Below are 20,620 nucleotides of genomic sequence, written 5' to 3'. Positions count from 1 at the left end.
GCGGATGGGACGCTCTTCTCTGTTGCAGCCCCAAAAATGAGAATGTTTTTACAGGATGAGGATGTGCTATAGAACTTAAGACCGTGGCATTCATGGAATTTGTATGTGTGCTGTATGTAGGTGTGTGTTTGTGCACGTGTGTACTTGTTTGCCATGTGAGAGAGGTTTTGATGTCTGCTTTTCAAGCCGAATCAATAGCGAGCGCATTCAGTCATTTCACCTGGTCCGTAGCTCTGTCAGTCCCTCAGCACAGGCCACAGAGCCAGAATGTTCTCTTCTCTTCGCTTTCACACGAATAACAGAAGTCAATCTATTTAGCAGAGCTCTTTTCACTTCCCAAGGTAACCGGCAGACTTCTTTTTTTCTTTTTTTTCCCTCGCAGCTTTATGTAAGCAGCAGTTCTGTTATCTGCGAAGGTTGCCGGGTACATTTTCAATCTGTTACACTCAAAGGGAGCGCATTCAGCCATTCAGGCTTCAGACTTTCAGGGCTGAATACTCCGCGAGTACAATAAGCGGCAGCTACTAAACTGAGAGGAGGGAGACAGATGGGAGGTGAGAGGATGGCCTTGGATGTTGCGGCTGGTTAGAAAAGAGATGTGCAACCTTGGCCGTCCGTCAGCCCAGAGGAGCGAGGGGAACAAAAACACGCGGCAGAGAATGGGATCGCTTCCCCGCCTCCTCGCTGGCTGTATCCAAGGCTGCCGAGTGGCTTCAGCGCTGCTTTGCCTGACTAGTTTACACTGATGGATGTTTGCCTCTGTACAGCTGACAAACACACATTTACCCTCCATCCTTCTGACTGATCCTCTATGGCCAGACTGAATACAGTATATCCACAATCCAGCATTCACCTTTTGAATATTTAGGTATAAGGATTGATGTCAGATATACTTTTTAGACCTTTTTTGGATAGAAACCAGATGTGTTTCTTCATGTTCTGTAGACAGAATATTGTGAAAGCAACCTCTCTCTGTTTTAGACTATAGTGATGTAATCCACAGACATGACACTCCACTCTTCATCCCCTTGATACTGTCTAGCATTCAGCTCTTAGATTTAGAACTAGAGGCCTAAGATACTCATCACTGTATTTTGTATAGAAAGTGGTCTGGCCCTCTCTTGGTGCACTGCAAAAAATCTCCATAATAATCTCACTTGTTTCCAATGCAAATCAATTTGTTTCAAGAATTTTGCGTCATTTTCTTGATAGTAGTGCATTGATCTGCCTCATTCTGCTATATATTGACACTCATTTCTGGGAAATCCCTGAAAGAAATGAAACTGCATTGGAAATAAGTGGAGTTATCTCACCTCATTGGCAGAATTTTTCCCTTGATTTTAGAAAAATAAGATTTGACTAAATGACTGGTTAAGATGGACGTTTTTTGCAGTATGTGAGAAGAGATCAGCAGTGGTTTCTGTTTATATGTCAAGTTCTCCAAAAATGACCATGTCTTATGTTGCGTATTGCTTGACTGGTGCTGCAGGTTTCTGACCTGGGAAAGCTTTTACATTTTGTCCATATATGAAACCAAATTGAACCTGATCAACTTTAAATGTGAGAGATTTACATGATGTTTGGTGAATGTTTTAATCAATATATTAAATCGGTATATACTGTATATATATACTGTATATACTGTATATACAGTCGTTGGTGATCATCATAGGGCAAACAACCATCGATAGAAGTAAAAATAAGTTATATTTTCAGAAAAACAGGAATTTGTTTGTTTTTCCCTTAAAAGACCGGCAAATGACTGATATCACTATGACAGTACTTACTATGATGTACTAATTTACTTCAAAAAGATTTATGTCCAACTAAAAAGGTGGTTAACCTCTGTAAATAAAAATAAATAAACTGTTTTAAGGTGGGTTTAGCCTCCATTACACCCCTGGCTTTAACTGATTATTGGACAATATTGTTTGTGTCTTTTTATTCCCATTCACGTTGTTTTCCCAGTAGTAAATCAAGGTTAAATACAGATGAAAAAGTGGAAGAAGTTTGCCTCCTGCTCTCCATCTCTCCATCACGTCATCGTCTGCTGGGGCATCTACTGTCCTCAGCAGATCAATGTGTTTCCTTTGTTGTGCACTCTGTAACACACACGGAGTGATGCAACCCCCCCCCCATGTCTCAATGGAGACAAAGCCAGACATTGTTTAGTCCGGGTCAATGTGTCCAGAGTTTGTGATATTGATCGTTCTCTCTTATTCCAGCACAGATTCCATTATGGTTGTCTTCTCACTGCACCTAAGTGATTTATAATCCATGGCCTGTTCTCACTAGACTATGTTTTTCTTTTCTGTCAACAGAAATCTGGGCAAATCTGGATTGAGGGTGTCCTGTCTTGGATTAGGTGAGTGTATGTGTATGTGTGTGTGTGAGTGAGTGAGTGAGTGCGTGTTTGTGTAGGGAGGCAGGGAAAGTACATCATGAACAACATCGTGATCATTGCCTGTGATGAAGTCAAGCCAAAAGGATTCCAGAGAGAATAGCGGGACAGAGGGATTACACACACACACACACACACACATAGACACACACACACACAGTGTAATCATTTTGTTTTTCCTCTCCATGCAGGCACGTGGGTTACCTTCGGAGGCCAGATAACAGATGAGGTAGGAGAGAAGAGTTTTCCCTCAGTTCATCATCTACAGCTTCACTAAGCCTGACCTGGACGTCAGCAAATAACATGCAACTCAATGTGCAATGGGTTGAATAACTGTTTATGAAGTCAGTTTTGGAAAAATTCAATCAAAATCATTCTGGCAGGATATGCTCACTATGGCTGCATTCACACTGCAGACTTTCTTTCTCAGTTCTGAACTGCAGCTCCTGTCAGATTTTTGTGTATGACTGCTATTCTAAGGTGTAACCCCTGTCCCATACCAATATGATCTGACAGCGCTGTGGAAAAGACACGCCGTGAGCAGAGTAGCAATGACAAAAGACGTCAAATCCGTTTTTGTACCTACACTTCTCCCGCTTGTTCCCAGCACATTTCAGTTACGGTATGTGGCACCGAGCTCTGACTGAATCGAGACGTCTCTCCGAATACCAATCAAGTCGCTTTTGATTTGGCTTTCTTCCCTTTGCTGTGTCTGGTTGTCTTCCATGCTGACAAAATCATGACAATTGTCTCAGGTGAATGATGTATGGTTTACTTATTATCATAGCGATGCAGACAAATTCTGATTTCAGCTTTCAAATACATGTAGGTCGCATGCCTCAGGATTCCAATTTTGTGGTATATATCCATGTGGTCCAGAGGTGAATTGAAGAAACGCGACTTCATGCAGATTTTTGCTCATTAGAAAACATCAGATCTGCGTCACATGGGAGGGGAAAAAATCTGAATTTGGACACTTTCAGCTGCAGTGTGAACGCAGCCTGTGATAGTCTGTTTCTTTTGGTTAGAATATGGATCAGTCACCATTCGTTCATCTGTCCATCCCGTGCGATATCTCAGACACCGCTGGTCAGATTTTGATGATGATCCTCAAGACATGTGACAGTTTCTGAATGCAACGATTTCTCACTGTCCTCATCTTCATCTCCGTCTGTCTGGCTGTCCGGCTGAAGATGGCCGAGGAGCTGATGACGTTAGCGTACGAGAACGGAATCAATCTCTTCGACACGGCTGAGGTGTATGCTGCTGGGAAGTGAGTGCGACACACACACACACACACACACACACACACACACACGCACACATTAGTTTTATATAGATGCATAGTCTAGTGCAGTAGTGGTTGTTTACAATCACAGCAGGCATTAATTGATTTCATCGGACCTTCCCTTAAAAGAGAAGGTCCGAACATCCCACTCAACCTATTATTGGCTATTGTGGTGATGCCTTATCTTAATATTAACTCCAATCTATAGACCACCTAACCCTAATTCTAATCTTAACCCTAAACCCAAGTCCTAACTAACCCAAAACTAACCTTAACCCTATCTAAACCTATCCTAATTCTAACCTTAACCAACCCTTAACCATCTTAAGAACCTGCAAAATACACTTACCTTAACCTGTAAAATATATTTATCTTAACCATCTCTCTAACCTGTGGTAGATATATTTACCTTAACCATCTTAGGACCCTGTCGAGGATACCTACTCTCTAACTTCTAATAAATACTTAACTTAACCATTTCAGAAACATGAATACACAGGAAATCCTACTGGATTCAAGAATCACTCCCTATGGACTCTTGCAGGGAGTTTCATTTCTTGCTTTTTCTTCCCTTACGGTACAGTACTGTATCAAAGGAAGACTCTTGAGTAATAACCGATGCCTATGCATATTCCAAATAACTTCAATATTGGCTGTAGAGTCCCCTAACCTAACCAAAACCTAATCCTAATTCTAATCTTAACCCTAAACCTAAACCCTAATTGTAAACTAGCCCCTTAAAGATGTGAGACCCGGGCAAAATGTTGTCACTTTGGAGGATTTCCCTCATCTTTCTGTCCTTGCAAAGACATTTGGTCCTCATAAGTATAGAAATACAAGAGCGCGCGCACACACACACACACACACACACACACACACACACACACACACACAGGAGCTGTCAGTTAGAGTCAGATGTGCTCTCTGGGAAATACAGAGGCAAATGCGAGCCATTCATGAAGAACACATTAGTGCTTTGGGCAGAGATGGAGCATCTGTTGTTAGACGTGGGAGGATGCCCCTGCTGCCTTATTTTAGACATAGTCAACCAGGATCAGAGAGACAAAACTGTGGATTTGTGTGTGGGAAAAAAAGAGAGAAACAAATGGGTCAGAAACTAATGAATGATGTAAAGAAAAAAAAGAAGAAAAAAAGGGAATACATGTAGGAGAGTTCAGCTTCATTAGCCTCTTCCTCAGGATGGGGAATTCCCTCCAATACACTGAGAGTGACGTTCAAACTTGTGAACTAGAAAACATCTCTTTATTACCTCTCTCTCTCTCTCTCTCTCTCTCTTTCTCTCTCTCTCTCTCTCTCTCTTTCCCAGAGCTGAGTTTGTCTTGGGAAGTATCATCAAGAAGAAAGGATGGAGGTAGAGTATTAAAATTATGTGTGTGTCTTTGTTTTTTTGTGCAGGTTCATCATCTTAAAAGTAGTAGGAATATGATAAACTTTTAAACTGGTTTTACAATATTACATATGTTACTCATTACTGAAACGGCCACTAGTGATACAGTACAAAAAACCACAACCAGAATTCAACACAAGAGCAATAGACACAATAATAGATAACAAAAATAAAAGTCTTGGGAGAGAGCTTACAATCCAGTTTTGAGACATTTGTAAAAGACAAGACATGGAGAAAGGTAAAAATCTCAATATTGGCAGTTTAAAACATGCTTCCAAATATTAAGAATCGTCAGTTTGCCACACCCCTAGATTTAGCATTCAGTGTTGTTAGATGTGCGCGGTTGAAGGCACTTTACCAATATCCCAGTAAAGTGAATTTGGTTATTCAGTAATGTGTATGAGATGCTGTGCCAATGTCAGTAACCTAATGGTTTCAGTAAAATATATATGCTGGAAATAAATTCCAATACACTTTCTATGACGGTCAATAAGGAAGTTCAAAGCAGCTTTGTCTCACAGATTTAGGTCCATTTGCATGCAAATTAAAACATTTGCTGTATTTAAATCTTAATGCTTCAGAATACCAAGTGCTATTTGCATGTCAAACGAAAAATATCAGAGGTAAAAGCTGTTAATAGTGGTAATATAGTGCTGTTTTCCTGTTGAATTTCCAGCATTTTTGAGTTATGGCAAACGTCAAAGTAAAACTGTATCATCAGTATACTGAGTTTCCAGTTAGGTTTACACTGATGTGTTCTGCAGATGTCAGTATGTCTTTTAGTAGAATGAATGAGACTTCCATCGTCTGCTTTTCACGGTTATATATGTTCTCACATACAGGCGTTCCAGTTTAGTCATCACCACCAAGATCTTCTGGGGAGGAAAGTACGTATGCTATTTTTGTCTCTCTTTATTTCTTCCTCTCTTTCTCTCTCCATCTCTCTTGCTCTATGATTGTAACAGCTGCAATCGGCCTCCCACCAGGTTCTGAGGTGAGGCGGCATAGTAGAGTGTTTCCTGTTTGCTTCCCTCTTCCTTGACTAACACAGCAGGCCACAGTCACGCCGGCCTGAGCCCAAGGTCATTGGCACTGGTGCCTCCCAGGACGCATTCACACCCGACGTGTTTGGAGCAGTTCATTCACACTTTGGAGCGGTTGTACTTTAAATTCAGCTTTGGTTAGGACAACAGCGCCAGAAGACTCAATGTCATTCATTCATCATCAATCATTGCCTGATGAAGATACTGCCGGTCAAATATTGTTAGTATGTGCTTCTTGCACCGTACCATCCTCACTCCACTCCTCAAAATCCATATTAATTGGGTCAGATGCCTTAAAAGTCTTCTGCCAAGTGTCTAGCCCATTTCCACACACAAAATGATTGTGCGCACAGGTTAGCAGATCAGAATCAGCACTTTGTATGCACACAACTGCGTTAACATCACCGCACATGCTAAGTAAATATGGCCCTGAATGTTCATGGAGTGTTGTTTTTTCCTACTCCTATAAATCTGTTCTTATGCTCTCTGCATCCTGATGGTCACATGTACAATCAATGGCTCCAACACAATGAAATGTGTTTTGCACATTAGTTTCTGACCAATATACTGTAGTGTATACAGTGGATATCCAAAGTCTACACTGAAATGTGAAATGTTTGTTTCAGACTTTGTCACTTTAATTTGTATATAGTAATCAGCAAAATCATTTAAAAACAAAGGGCTCATGCTCATTTTACCTACATGTACATGTAAACACAATGTAGTCAAGAACAGTTGTGCTTGAAAGTATACAGAAATGTCACCCAAGATGTGTCATATTTTACACAAACAGGACATTCTATGGTTAAATTAATTATCCATAACAAACCCAACAGACTATATCAGTAGATGAATGCTTAATTGCTTCATTATTGTTTGCTTTTCAGGGCAGAAACAGAAAGAGGATTGTCTAGAAAACATATAATTGAAGGTAAGACATTTTAGCTACCACATTGTGATTGATTTATTGCCATTTTCCCTAAAAAAAAATACAGGCTGACATAATGTCATGGCAACAAAGGTGTATTTGTGTGAATAAGAGAATTCCTCACAAAGCGAACATACAGGACAAAGCAAAAATGACCCAAGATGTTCATGATCATTCTGTCATGTGATGCTACAATAAATCTGTGTACTTATCTTAATGAAACAGGTCTAAGAGCGTCACTGGAGAGACTTCAGCTGGAGTACGTAGACGTGGTTTTCGCAAACCGGCCAGATCCTAACACACCTATGGAAGGTGGGCTCGCTCATTCAACATGCCACTCTGCTGTTGTGTCTCCTCACTTGTAACGGACAGGGTGCAAGGTCAGCTTCTCTATCCAGGCAGGGAAACTCTGCTCTACTGGACTAGTGCATGATAGAGAACAACTGCATACGTAAATACAACAGAAATGAGAATTCAGGATCATATCCTCTCTGTCTTACCCTCATATACTCAAACCCACTACATCTACAGCATGAACACAGATGCGCCAACACCCCTGCACACATAAAAAAATGGGTGCTAATGTACTGCACAGCATTGTCCCCACACATCACACCACAAATCCCCTTAAATACTACATCATTTTCAGTACCAGCGTATCACACTATGACTAAAATGTTAAAAATAAAATGTTACTGCTGCCTGTTGCCCTTATCGGGGAAACTATGCATGAGCAGTATTAAATTATCCACCGGCTGCGTAGGGGTGGGTTTCTCAAAGTCCTCGTAGCACAAAGAGTATCTTGAAATTTCTCTACAAGAACAACACTGTTTTCATAGGTGTTCTCCGAAAACCCCTCACAACCCACGCACAACGCTATTTCTCTCGTCAGTTCGAGAAAACTGGAGTAGTCATGGAATATAGAAGATGAAATACTTTGATTTACACATGATCTGATACACATATACAGAACCCAAACTCTAATATCTCTTTGCTTTGACTCTGCATTAAAGTGTTGAAAACTATGAAGCCTTTTATAGTTGTCTATTCGCATAGGTAGCATAGCTGTTATGCATAGTCATTCCCTGCATTTAGAGCGAAAGTGGTGCACTACTGAGTCACCATGACTGGTGGATTGTTGTGATTAAGTGTCTGTGGGGCCTCTGTGCTGGCATGGGCAATATGGACTCATGTAAGAACTTATCCAAGGTCAGTTCAGTGTTTAAACTTGCACTGGAGGCAGGAATCTTTGCAAATGCAACGAATCAGAGAGCAGCTGTACTGTGCCTTCCTCTCAATCTGAAGTCATGAGTGTGGAATTATAAGGTTCCATCTGGGTAGAGTGCAGTTCTGAGATATTGAGCATCAAAGTTTTGACATCCCAGCTGGACAAACTGTTACGTAGTGAAATGTATCTTTACAGCTCAAGGTCTGCATCTCCATGGTACTTTGAATGTAAAATATCAAAATTCTAGGACAATTAGAAATTGGCCCAAACAGTGATAGAGGCTTATAATTGTCTAAGGTTAGGCTGGTTACATTAGCTAGTCTCTGACAGGACATGGCTGAAAGGATGGTTTTGATTGGTCCTTTCTCAGATAGATTTTGATTGGTCCTTACATTGACGTTTGTGATTGCATAGGAAATAGATCCTTATACTACCAAGCTGAAATGTAGTTTCTGAGATATAACTTTGTCTTTTTTAATATTTAACCCCATTATTAAACATAAATAACACAAGCATTAAGTCAAGTTAAGTCAAGTCTGAGACAGATAGAACCTTAATTTCAAGCTCACCTGAGCTACACCACGTTTTCGGAAACACTGGCCAAGACATGTCTTCAGATTGTTCTTTTAAGTGTCTTGTGAATTTTTCAAGAACGTCTGCTATCGGAGAAACTCGCCCCTGTTGACACTTCAGGTGGAGGGAGTGGGCAGGATCATTGAGGATCTGATCTCAGCCACATTGAGAATGAGTTGTCAGTGTAGAGCTGAGCTGCTGTCAGTCCCAATGCCATTAAACAATGAATGTAAAGAAAGTGTGACCCACCGTAGGGCATGGCATTCATTGATGTGCGGACTGCGTAACATCGGCCGACAGAGCGCAGCCCTGGGAGGGGTTACACTGGTACACTGACGGTGTACAGTGATGCTGTCAGCTGTATGGGGGTATCACAACCACAACCCGCCTGTCCTGCACCATCATGGCTTGGCACTTGGGCGTCCAGCTGTGTTTGCTTGTTGACAGCGGCCTTGATGACACCAGAGAAAGAGGCATGCCGTGGTCTTCTTGTGCGGATGTTGTATTGTTTTTTTTGTTTTTTTTCCTGTTTGAGCTAAGGACACAGTATGCAGAGAGTAACCTCAGCTGTTCAAAGAAAGCTGGAGCATGGGATTCCTAGAGACGACACACTCATAAGCAATGGAACATGCATGGACTTTGGATGTAGCCTGGGAAAAATCCAGCTGCGATGGGACATCAACTGTTGTGCTTGTTTTTATTAGCTTGTTATATGCCCCATGTGAGACTATGCATGCATGTGACACACACTGTTAATGGCTCTGTTTTGAAAATTAAGGACTTCAATTTGGTATGGAGACTTTTTTGGGATGCGTTATTAGCTTTAAAATATGTTTTGTTTATTTGCTCTGATCCCATGGGCTGCAACAACATTGCTCAGCAGTTTCCACACTATGCAAAGGTTAACTAGACACTTTAAATGATTGCTGCTGGATTTCAATTCTTGTAACCCACTGAAATAGCATTTCCTTTGTCCTGAACACATTATATTGGTTGTCGTGCATGATGGGAATCTTTGTCTTGTCATTCACAAATTGTTCACAGTCTTGTTTTGTTTTTGTCACCAGGAGACCCATTTCACACCTCAAAGTCCAGAACATTCATCATAGAAGGTACATGGTACCCTCAGTGAAAAGTGTTCACTACCTCTCCAAAACGAGCATTTTATGGCAGTGATTTGGTAGAATTAGTCTCCTACCCTTTTTCCTTCTGTGAAACCCTCCTCGATTCCATAAAATGCCGGACTTCTTCCCTGGTGGTAGTGGTAGCGAAGGTGGAGCTTGTAAAGTTTGGAGGTCGCTGAATGAAAGGGACCACACATTCATCATTTCTTTCACATCTTCTTCCCCTTCACTTGGTTTTCTCATTTTCATTTCAAAATAGATGTCTCTTTTCCTCACGTCTTTTTTTTCCAGGTTGCACTTGAGTTTTCAGTACAAACAGCTTATCAATAGACTCAAGATTTTCAGAGACAGCAATGCTGCTGAGAAATGTTAGTGTTATATCATGACCCCGAAATACACTAAATCCTAGCTAAAAACGAGACGTTTTTAAAAAAAAAAAAGCAAAAGTTTAAGAAGGAATACTTGAAACTGAAAGAAGGGGAGACCATGCTGATGTGGGATTTAACCAATCTGATGAAGAATTGTGGTGGTTCAAATTCTGAAATGGTCAAATAAACAAGGTTTTTGACGTCCATAACCATATTGCCAACAATGAATTAAAATATCTTGGGTTTCAATAATGCGTATTCTTCATAGGACTGATATTAAAAGCATGGTGAAAGTTTATGTTTATAAGATATATGTTTATAAGATACCATTATTAGGTGCTTGGGACAGAGCAGCTCAGTAAGAGCTGGGCTGTGTTGATCAGTGCGGACTGAGTCTGTGGGTGTGTCAGTGAGGATCACAGGATTAGCTCAGTATTGAAACCTGGTCACTCTGTAGTTCATTGGGGCCCAATTGGGTCCCAAGGGTCCGTGTTGTTCAATACTCTGAGGTCCAGCTTGCTTTGACTGATCCAATGGGCCAATAGTGATTTACCCTATACCTAGTTTAAGTGGTAATTCATGAGATCCTGTTTTTTTGTTTGTTTTGTTTTGTTCTGAATTTTGTCTCCATCTTTGGTGCTAAGCGCTCATTGCTGTGGTGTTTTTGCACTGCAGTGTGGGCAGTACTGTGACGTCGTTTTCCTTCGATTGTCTGTTGATGAAGTTTGAGTCTCTGTAGGTGCCGCTCTTTTCTTTGTCTGTTACCCACTGGAAACTTAAAACACATCTCTTCCTGTGTGCCAGAGGATTTTTCCCAGGAAAGACCTACCAGACACCAGGTTTTTAGAACAGCAAATGTAAAAGCTTTCAAGAATGAATCACTTGTCTTATAGCAATCAGATACAGAGGAGCAGAGCAGACATTTATTTATAAGAAAATTATGCAGAATTACTGTACTTTAAAAGGGAAAAGTGTGTGAGAGAAAACCAGTGATTTGATCTTACGCCAGGTTGTTCAGGTGGTGGTTTTACCTCTACACAACTTTCTGTGTAGTAAAAACACTCTACTATATGACCAGCAAAATACAGCTTTAGGAGCAATTTTTGATTTACTCTTTAGAAATTATTTGGCCAATTTTCCATGGGATGTTTCCATTTTCAGTGTCGTCACCTCAGAAGGCTTTGTGAACATAGCTATCTGATCTGTGATCACTCACTCTCTTAGGCAACTGATTAATATTAGCCATCATGTAGATTTGCTTCATATTAATGTTAGTGGGTTCAAAAGCACCAATGAAAAGCTGCGATGGAGTAAGTGAAGAATGAATATACTGTAAGGGTAGGAGTCACATGGTTGTGTCTGGATGGAGCTCACTGTTTTTATTTCCTACTGACTTCAGTTTATTTTGCAAGATAACCTCTCTTTGTACACACTTTGCCTGTTTTAAAGACACACACATACACACACAAACACACCATTTTCTTGAATGTTTCTCATACGGGGCATGTCTTACCCTAGCTGCCCTGGTGTTCAACTGATGTTTTTTCAGCAAGCCCAATCAAAGCTGTTACTATAAACTTTTACTGACCTTTATCCCCTTCTTATTAAAGTATCTAAAGAGACAGACATTTCATTTGCATGTGGTATGGTGTAGTAGAAGGCCTGTAGAGCTCCTTGTCCCTGCTGACCTGTTTTTTCTCTGTGCTTATTCCTGTCTTTTGCCAAACTGAGGTAGACAAGAACTGTCGTATCCATGAGTGCAGCCACAAATTCCAAACAAAATGAACAGATGAACAGAGCTGACAGCAGTAAAATGCACCAGCAAGCAACTAGATACAGATGTGAGCTGGGAATATTTGGTGGTGAGAGTGCATTATTTTGTGCTGCACTTCCTTTGTCTTTTCAAAGCAGTCCGCTTGTCGCAAGACCTCAAATACCTCAAGACATTTGAGCTTCTTTATGTGTCTGTTCCTCGTCCAAACCTGTTCCTCACCTGACCTTTTTCCTCTTTCTCCTTGCGGTTGCTTTCCTTTCTATCTGTTGTAGTCTCTCTCTGTGGATCAGTCTGCTGAATGTATGTAACTTAATTGTTTTGGGGTGTTTTGGTAGAGACGGTAAGGGCGATGACCCATGTGATCAACCAGGGGATGGCCATGTACTGGGGGACGTCACGGTGGAGCTCCATGGAGATCATGGTGAGTTCAGGCACTCACAAGCCTCCCGGTGCATTCCCGATGCATGGTGCACAGCGGTTCTGTAATCGGCTGTTCCCTGTGTGTCCTGTAGGAGGCGTACTCTGTGGCGCGGCAGTTCAACCTGATCCCACCCATCTGCGAACAGGCCGAATACCACATGTTCCAGAGGGAGAAGGTGGAGGTGCAACTCCCTGAACTCTTCCACAAGATAGGTAAGCAGCTGCAAGGGTGCGTCCCATCCTCCCTAGTTGAGACTCCATAGATTCACCCTATTTGCCCAAATTAAATTCTGATGTTGGTATGGCCATGTGTAGGAAAACCTCTCCACACAGGAAGAGACAAATCACAAACTTAAGAGTGAAATCCAGGAGGAAGCTGCACTCACCAACGTTAGATGTTTTCCCTCTCTTGTCCCTTTGGTATCTTTGGTATAAGCCAATATTCAAAGTTACCTCTCGCTTAAAACAAGCAAAAGTTGTCACACATTGTCAAGCCTTGTTTTATGTGTGCAGGCGTGGGAGCCATGACATGGTCTCCACTGGCCTGTGGGATCATCTCAGGGAAGTACGACAGTGGGGTTCCCCCTTATTCACGTGCCTCGCTTAAGGTAACTTACTTCTATCTCTACTCCTCATGTGAATCCATTGTGCCACAGCCTCCCAACCAGTTAGCCTGTTTCTACCTTTTTACTTTCTGTCATTGTATGTATGATAATTGAATGTGGACATCTATACATAGGCCTACCTATTTTCATTGCTGTTATCCATTAAATTCTAGAAGTGTGCATCAGATCTATGGCTGTCTATGAATTTCTTGAATGCCATGCTTGTCCACGAAGGGATGCTTAATAAAAAGACTAGAAAGAAAGGAACATTTTTATCAGAATGGTCATTTTAATTACAATGTCTCTCACAAGCTTTGTTGATGTGGGGTAGTAAGAGGTTAAACCAGACAGAAGAAAATGTATACATCAACCTGAAAGTGTGTGTGAGTGTGTATTGGGGGAATTAGGGATTCTGGACATTGCAATTGTGCATGCATAGGTGTGGACAAGTTATTTTTCTTGCCATGGTTTGCCTGGTGATTAATATTCCATAAACTCAAGGTAAAAACCCTACCACCTTGGGCAGTGGTTCTCAACCATGTGCCGTCAAGAGTCTGCAGGTTGACATTCCAACCAAGTTCAATGATTTGCACTCCTTCAACCAGAGAGGAGGAACTAATCAGTGAACTTAGAACTTGCCAAGTCAATGGTTGTTTCCTTGTAGAGAACGTTTCTTTCCAAGTTGTCTTGGAGAGAACTTAAGAAGAATGCAAGAACAGAAAACATCTTTACAGTTTGAGATGGACTGAAGAACAGAGACAGAGTTGGAGTTTGTGCTGGTGTTAGGAGCATGACAGGGCACAAATCTGGGTGTATAGTGGTGCCCAGTGTCAAAATAACACATTGTGTAACAAGCAAAGAACTACAGCCCAACATAGGATGAGTTCTGAATTCTGCTGTAAAGGTGGTGAAAAGTCTTGGAGAGGCGAACTGAGGGGGGAGGTGAAGTCCTTCCAAGAAAAGAAGAGTAGTGGTTTAGCTGACTTTTTCCATGCCAAGCTGTGGCTGACAAGGCCAGCTTACTTGGTATCTCTCTTCATAAAACTGAATGAACTTATCATAGGGAAGAAATGGACCATTTTGAAGCTTGAGGATGGCATCCATGGATTCACAGCTCTTCTGGATTTGTGGCGGGCCCAGATGGACTCTGGAGACCATGCAATGTTTCCTGTGCTGTCTGCTTACCAGGAGAATCATCCACTCCTCAGTGAGGCATTGAGAAGGGTCATAAGTGAACACCTAGCTAGCCTGCAAGAGAACTTTCAACACTACTTCCCTGACCTCGGGGTGAGGTGTCCATTTCAAGCTGCAGCCTCGCCTGATGCGAGTCTTACTCTTCCACAAATGGAGGTTTTAGTGACACTTCAAGCCAGAAATGGCACCAAGAAACTTTTTGAGACAAGTACACTCAGACAGTGCTGGGTTTCTCTGCTGCAGCAAGCGGGCTCCTCATGATTGGCTGAAAAAGCAGTAGATATTCTCATTCAGTATGGCACTGCATATGTATGTGAGTCAGGTTTCTCTACATTGACATACCTGAAGAACAAGTACAGAAACAGACTAAATGCTGAACATGACTCAGGGTTGTGTTATCCAGAGCAGAGCCTAGAATAGACAGAATAGCAAAAAGTTCAGCCAGCCACATACTTCTCATTAGGATGTGCAGACTATTTTCTATAAATAATCAACAGTATATAGTTATATTAACTGTTATAAAAACAGCAGCACTTAAGAATGAAAATGTCTCATTCACTGTTTACAGTCCAGACTTTTCTAAGACTTTGCTCTTGAACGAACTGTCATAAAAACACATTTTCACTTTATTTGCCTATAGTTCAAGTAGTGATTCAAAAGGAACAATGTGCTCTACTGTTGGTTAGTATTTTAAAAGAAAATACATTGTATTCTATCCTACCAGCTAGTTTATTGCATTGCAGTGAATACTGGGGCTTCTCATCCGTTCTTGTTGGCCAAGTCGCCATCTGATGCATCCTCGGTTGGCAAGTAAACTTCAAGGATCTTTATCTGTCCTCCACCCTCACCGTTCTTTTGCTATGGAATCGTACTTCAACTGTTAGATATTACGTCAAACGCGTCATGGAGAACACAGGAATGCACAAGAACGCATATTATGTATATTATATATTGAGGACTCCTAATGGCACATGGTTGAGAACTACCGCCCTAGGGTGCACAAATTTGGCATTCAGAAAAGTGGATCAGGGTTGAACGGCCGAATGAAGGGAGGTGTCTAACTGGGAGGATGTTGGTGTCCCACAGGCAGAGAGGATTGTGGGTCTTGTAGTCCTGAGCTATGTGCTGTGCTGTCTGCAACAGGGTTACCAGTGGATGAAGGACAAGATCCTGAGTGAGGAGGGGCGCCGTCAGCAGGCGAAGCTGAAAGAGCTGCAGGCGATCGCTGAGCGGCTGGGCTGCACTCTGCCCCAGCTTGCTATTGGTAAAACCAAAGCAAACATACCTGCCGCTCTCTCTTTTTCTCTCTGTCTGTACGTCCTTCCCTGTACATCCACCCATTCCTACGTGCATAAGGAGCGTTCATTGGAATGTCTGACATTTTTGTCTGTGCGTCTGTGGCAGCTCAGTCGGAATTGGTTGTCACTTCTTCATCGCACGTTATAGGATAATTCCATCCGTGGTGAATTTTTAGAAGGGAGATTGGATATTTTCCAGTGTGAGGTCACACTGGAAAATATCCAGTGCTTCACATTCACTGTGGCCAGAATTGTCCTTTAATGTGTGTTCTCTCTCAGCTGAGGTCAAAAAACTTGGTAACACTTTCTATCTATAGTACATTATAAGGACACTCATAAGGAATTATAGTGCACTAATAATGCCTAATGACCATGCTTATAAGAAGAGATAATGCTGACTGATTCATTACATCAGCCCTCATAAAATACTACATCCACAGCATTACATCTGCATAATAAAATCAATGGGAAAATCTGTGAGAGATAACTAGTCAGAAACATTCATAAGATGTGTTTACTTATAATTCATCATAAGTTATAGCTATAATGTTTTATGAGCGCTCATATAAAGCATCAGTATTATGTGTTCTTGTAAGCCTGGTCAGAAGGCATTATGAGTGCATTATGTCAGGAGTAATGTACAGTGTCTGCACAGCTGTCATTATTGCAAAATAAGCCCCGACAGGGTGAATAAGACTGAAGTGGTGGCTCGCTGTACAACCCACTGGCTACTTACCGAAGACATTAATCATTTGACATGAAATACTGATTTTAAATGATTTCATTACAAGCTAGTAACAAGCCATTTGAACTTCTGCTTCTGCTGCTTGTGATAGTAACAAAGACTCCAATGTTCATAATGCCTTGTGTGAAATATATGGTCAGGTCAGTATAAAGAAGATGTAGCCTGGAAGTAGTCCTTACTTGACCCCTGACGACGCGACTACTTTTTTCTGACGCATTTTTTGCTGAGAAGCAACTGACAAGGTAAGTGCAATAAAGATTGGCATTTGTTTGCCATGTATGAGCAAGCCATTTTCAACTTAATTATAAAACCATGTGGGATGAAGGAAGTTAAAGGAAAAGTTCAGAGATTTTGGACCTATATATAATCTGTCCCTTACATGCCTGTAGTACTTGGACCTGCAGAGAATATTGACTCCACAGTCAGCTGTCGGTTGAAATGGCGAACTTCATTGCTAGCAATTTACCAAAAAACGCGCTCAACCCTCAGTTATTTATGTGGGTGCTGAATCCTCAAAAAATGTGTGACGAAATACTCCAGGATAGCACTCCACTTAATTAATTTATATTTATTGCCGCACAGACGTTTCAGGCAAGACACCCTTCTTCAGTACGCTTTTTAGGCAAACAAACTGAATCGGTCACTCGCAGGTGACTCTTATTGGTAATCAGGCTGATGCAGCAGCTTCCAAAAAAATCTGCCTGATTACCAGTAAGAGTCACCTGCGAGTGACCGATTCAGTTTGTTTGCCTAAAAAGCGCACTGAAGAAGGGCATCTTGCCCGAAACGTCTGTGTGGCAATAAATATAAATTAATTAATTGAACTTCATTGCTAGGCCTCTTGCTACTAACAATGAGTCCAAATGGGGTTTGTCAAAATATCTCCATAAAAGCCATTTGTAGGCTCCACATGGGAGTTGAGAGTAAACAAAAGTTTCAAAAGTACATAAATTAAAATTATCTCCGATTTCATGACACAGTTCTGCCATTACTCACACTTTCACTAATCAGGAAATCACAGAACTATTTTTCTCAGCCGCAGCACAGACTGCTGTGGGGTGAAAGAGCGTTACTGGTGGCATGATCTAGTTTTGCGGTCAGTCAGGTCAGATTGTAAACACTTGCACATGGAGCCGGGTTTGGTAGAAGACTGATATAAATCCGTCAGTTGGTCGCTATATCGTTTTCATCTTTTTTTGGAGATATTTTGACAAACAAGAGGCCTAGCAACGGAGCTCGCCATTTCAAGCAGATTCTGGAGCCAATAGTGTCTGCAGGTCCAAGTAGGTCTGTGACAGACAAATTATATATGGGTGCAAAATCGCCAAACTTATCCTTTAAATTGAGACAATCTATATGTTGAATTATATAGTAGGATGGAAGTCACTACACAAGTCTTCCATAGGCCCTCATCCAGTTTCCCATGCAGGTCTCTCTCCCATCTGAATCTGGGTTTCTCTGGTCCCAGCCTAGGTAGACTTGATTTAAGAGCCTCATACATTCTGGAAATGGTTTTAAACCTTGGTAATTGACATTGACAATTAGTAATTGACAATAATTGACATAATTGTTCCAAAGGTGACATATTAGGGTAATTTCCACTTGCCCTTGAGGGGAACTCTGGCAAAATCTCTCAGCTGCAGGTAATTGAAAAAATCCTTATTGGACAGGTTCATTTCTGTTTTAGCTGCTCAAATGACATAAGATAAGATATAAGAATGTCTTTCTTATAGCAATGCAGATTATGCCTTTTTCATGCCATACATTGGAAATTGTATTAGTTAATTTGATTAGAAATCAACAAAATGGACTGAACCTCTTGATTCTTCACAGCCTCTTGACTGTTTAGTGATACGATTAGATATGAAACAGCGTCTGACATCAGACATCATTGGCCAATCAGAATTGAGTAAACAATAAAGCTGTATTATAAAATTCCTTATGAGTGTCCTTACAATGCACTGTACATATGGTAGTCATAAAAAGTGGATACCAAAAATTTTAACCAGTATGACATGACTGATATAGTCATGATTGGGCAGTCAGTAACAGTCTTTGTCAGTGACTAAATGTACACAAAAGACATGCACACACACACACACACGTACATGCACACACACACCACACCGTGTCGGAATTTCCGACGGAGTCCCAGCTGTCCAGTGGTACAGATGTCTCTCTCTCTCTTTCTTTCTCTGTCTCTCTTTCTTTCTCTCTCTCTCTCTCTCTCTCTCTCTCTCTCTCTCTCTCTCTCTCTCTCTCTCTCTCTGTCCCCAAACAAAAACACACACACACACACACACACACACCCATGCCTGCTAAACAGGACTGCTTTCATGTTAGATTTCTGTGCTCTCCTTCAGCCTGGTGCCTGAGGAACGAGGGAGTGAGCTCCGTCCTGCTGGGAGCCTCCAGCACCGACCAGCTGATGGAGAATATAGGAGCAATACAGGTTAGGCAGCACACACACACACACCCACACACACACACATACACAGTACGTCTAACCACCTTTACCCAAAATGACTCTGAGAAGACATTTTGAACGGATTACATATAAGTATGTGTGAATATGTTATTATTATTATTATTATCCTGCATTTTAGTGGAGAGTTTTAGTGTCCCATGATGGTCTAAAAGCTGTTTCAGAGGCTTTTCCACCCTGACAAGAATTTTTTTTTTTTTTTTTTGAACGGTCAAATTTAAAGACGTTACATATTGGCATAAAATATCAGACATCGGCAGCTCCAATCCAAAAAATATCACCGCTGAAAACTAATATTTATTAGGGATCAGACTTGCGAATTTCATGTTCTTTCCTCTATAAACAAAAGCAAAAACACGACTCACAATCAAAGTCTGTTCTCCAACAAAAGCAAGCTTACGGTGCAAGTCGCTTCATTAATTTCCATCACTTAACAAGCTAATAAGGTCAAGCTGTGTCTTTGCCCAAAGGGGACAAATGAAGCAGCTTCAATTGAACTGGCTGTGCAGAGTCAGGAGCAACATCTGCCTAATTTGATTTCTGGGGCATTTGCTGTGCTTTTTTTTCCCTCCTACCGTTGTGGAAGCTGTGCTATTTTTAGCCAGACGGGGAAATCTCTTCTCTCTTGGGTGCAGAGATTTGTTCAGCATCACTTCGTCCAATTTCTCTTTTTTTATGTGTAATTATTTAGAGAATGTGAAATATATACAGGGTCACAACTACTACTTAGTGTACACTGTATTTTGTTCTAGAAGATTCACTGGAGTTTTGAGCCCTTTGACAAATACATTTGGTTCAAATACCCAATTTTCACTTTATCAGAGGACGTCAGGCAAAATATTGAAGCAAATCTGCCCTAAAACACTTAAACACTGTTACACATGCATTCCTGAGTCATTTTTGTTGTTTGGTAGTGTATTGTTCCTTTGGATGTGATGTCACATTGAGATATTTCTAGCTTTGTAGACTCATCATTTTGCACCGAAGTTCAACAATCATACAGGGAGAAAGCCATTGTAGAAGAAGCAGAGAGACCAATCTCTTAACCTTACCTAGCATCAACTAAAATCTATGTTAATAAAACTGATGAACCATTCATAACAACAGTTCCTGGAATTTTCCAGTTGTAATGACATTGTAAAATTCCCATTGTAAAATCGTAGTGACAAAACTTTGGTTGTCTGGTTACATTTACCACATTTACAATTACCATTTGGTTTGGTGGAATGATGTCATATCATGTGCAAATCTTGAGAATGGCATCATGAGTCAGACACAAAGTATTTGTATTTGTCAGTTCATCTGAAATAAGAGTAAATTAGCCCTAAATTCCACAATCACTGACTTCTACTAATCGATTCCTTGCGCTCCTCCCTCTCTTCTCCTCCCGCAGGTTCTTCCAAAGTTGTCATCGTCCATCGTGCACGAGGTGGACAGCATCCTGGGAAACAAGCCCTACAGTAAAAAGGACTACAGATCCTAGAAGCGCCAGTGGGGGACCGTCAACGACCGGAGCTTGATATCAGCCTCTGTTTTTGCGCCAGCTGCTTATGAATGAGACACCAACGCACATAGGAAAAATATAGCCATTTGACAGAGTGCAGCAAACACTGAGCAGAGTAGAAACCATCGGAATTTTGTTTCCCAAAGACGCGCAGTAGGGGGTGATGAGCAGAGAGCGTCTCACTCTTCAAGGAAGCAGATTAACAGTGCACTGAGGTATATGATTGAACGCATT

General features: G+C 41.3%; 1 protein-coding gene across 7 annotated transcripts in view; it reads left to right on the top strand.

The window, feature by feature from the left end:
• The window catches only part of LOC139662574 (voltage-gated potassium channel subunit beta-2), a 50,818-nt gene extending 30,453 nt beyond the window's left edge, over positions 1-20,365 (top strand). For 4 of the 7 annotated variants that reach the window (XM_071541268.1, XM_071541266.1, XM_071541263.1 and 1 more), the window contains 13 exons: positions 2,322-2,365; positions 2,593-2,630; positions 3,595-3,674; positions 5,017-5,061; positions 5,940-5,984; positions 7,028-7,071; positions 7,294-7,380; positions 12,471-12,556; positions 12,648-12,768; positions 13,069-13,163; positions 15,498-15,618; positions 18,761-18,849; positions 20,276-20,365. In XM_071541268.1, the coding sequence (XP_071397369.1) occupies positions 2,322-2,365; positions 2,593-2,630; positions 3,595-3,674; positions 5,017-5,061; positions 5,940-5,984; positions 7,028-7,071; positions 7,294-7,380; positions 12,471-12,556; positions 12,648-12,768; positions 13,069-13,163; positions 15,498-15,618; positions 18,761-18,849; positions 20,276-20,365 (985 nt within the window). Of the gene's footprint in view, positions 1-2,321; positions 2,366-2,592; positions 2,631-3,594; positions 3,675-5,016; positions 5,062-5,939; positions 5,985-7,027; positions 7,072-7,293; positions 7,381-9,936; positions 9,982-12,470; positions 12,557-12,647; positions 12,769-13,068; positions 13,164-15,497; positions 15,619-18,760; positions 18,850-20,275 lie in introns of all 7 variants that reach the window. The other 3 variants (XM_071541262.1, XM_071541264.1, XM_071541267.1) reach the window with 2 other exon arrangements.
• The last annotated feature ends 255 nt before the right edge of the window (positions 20,366-20,620 follow it).

The sequence above is a fragment of the Centroberyx affinis genome, unplaced genomic scaffold (genome assembly GCF_046629955.1).
Source record: "Centroberyx affinis isolate AG114_WGS23_722 - 3 ecotype Tasmania unplaced genomic scaffold, CSIRO-AGI_Caff_v1 ptg003848l_1, whole genome shotgun sequence".
In the NCBI taxonomy this organism is placed as follows: domain Eukaryota; kingdom Metazoa; phylum Chordata; class Actinopteri; order Beryciformes; family Berycidae; genus Centroberyx; species Centroberyx affinis.
The sequence above is the reverse complement of the archived record's forward strand: the minus strand, read 5'-3'. Positions and strand labels throughout refer to the sequence as shown.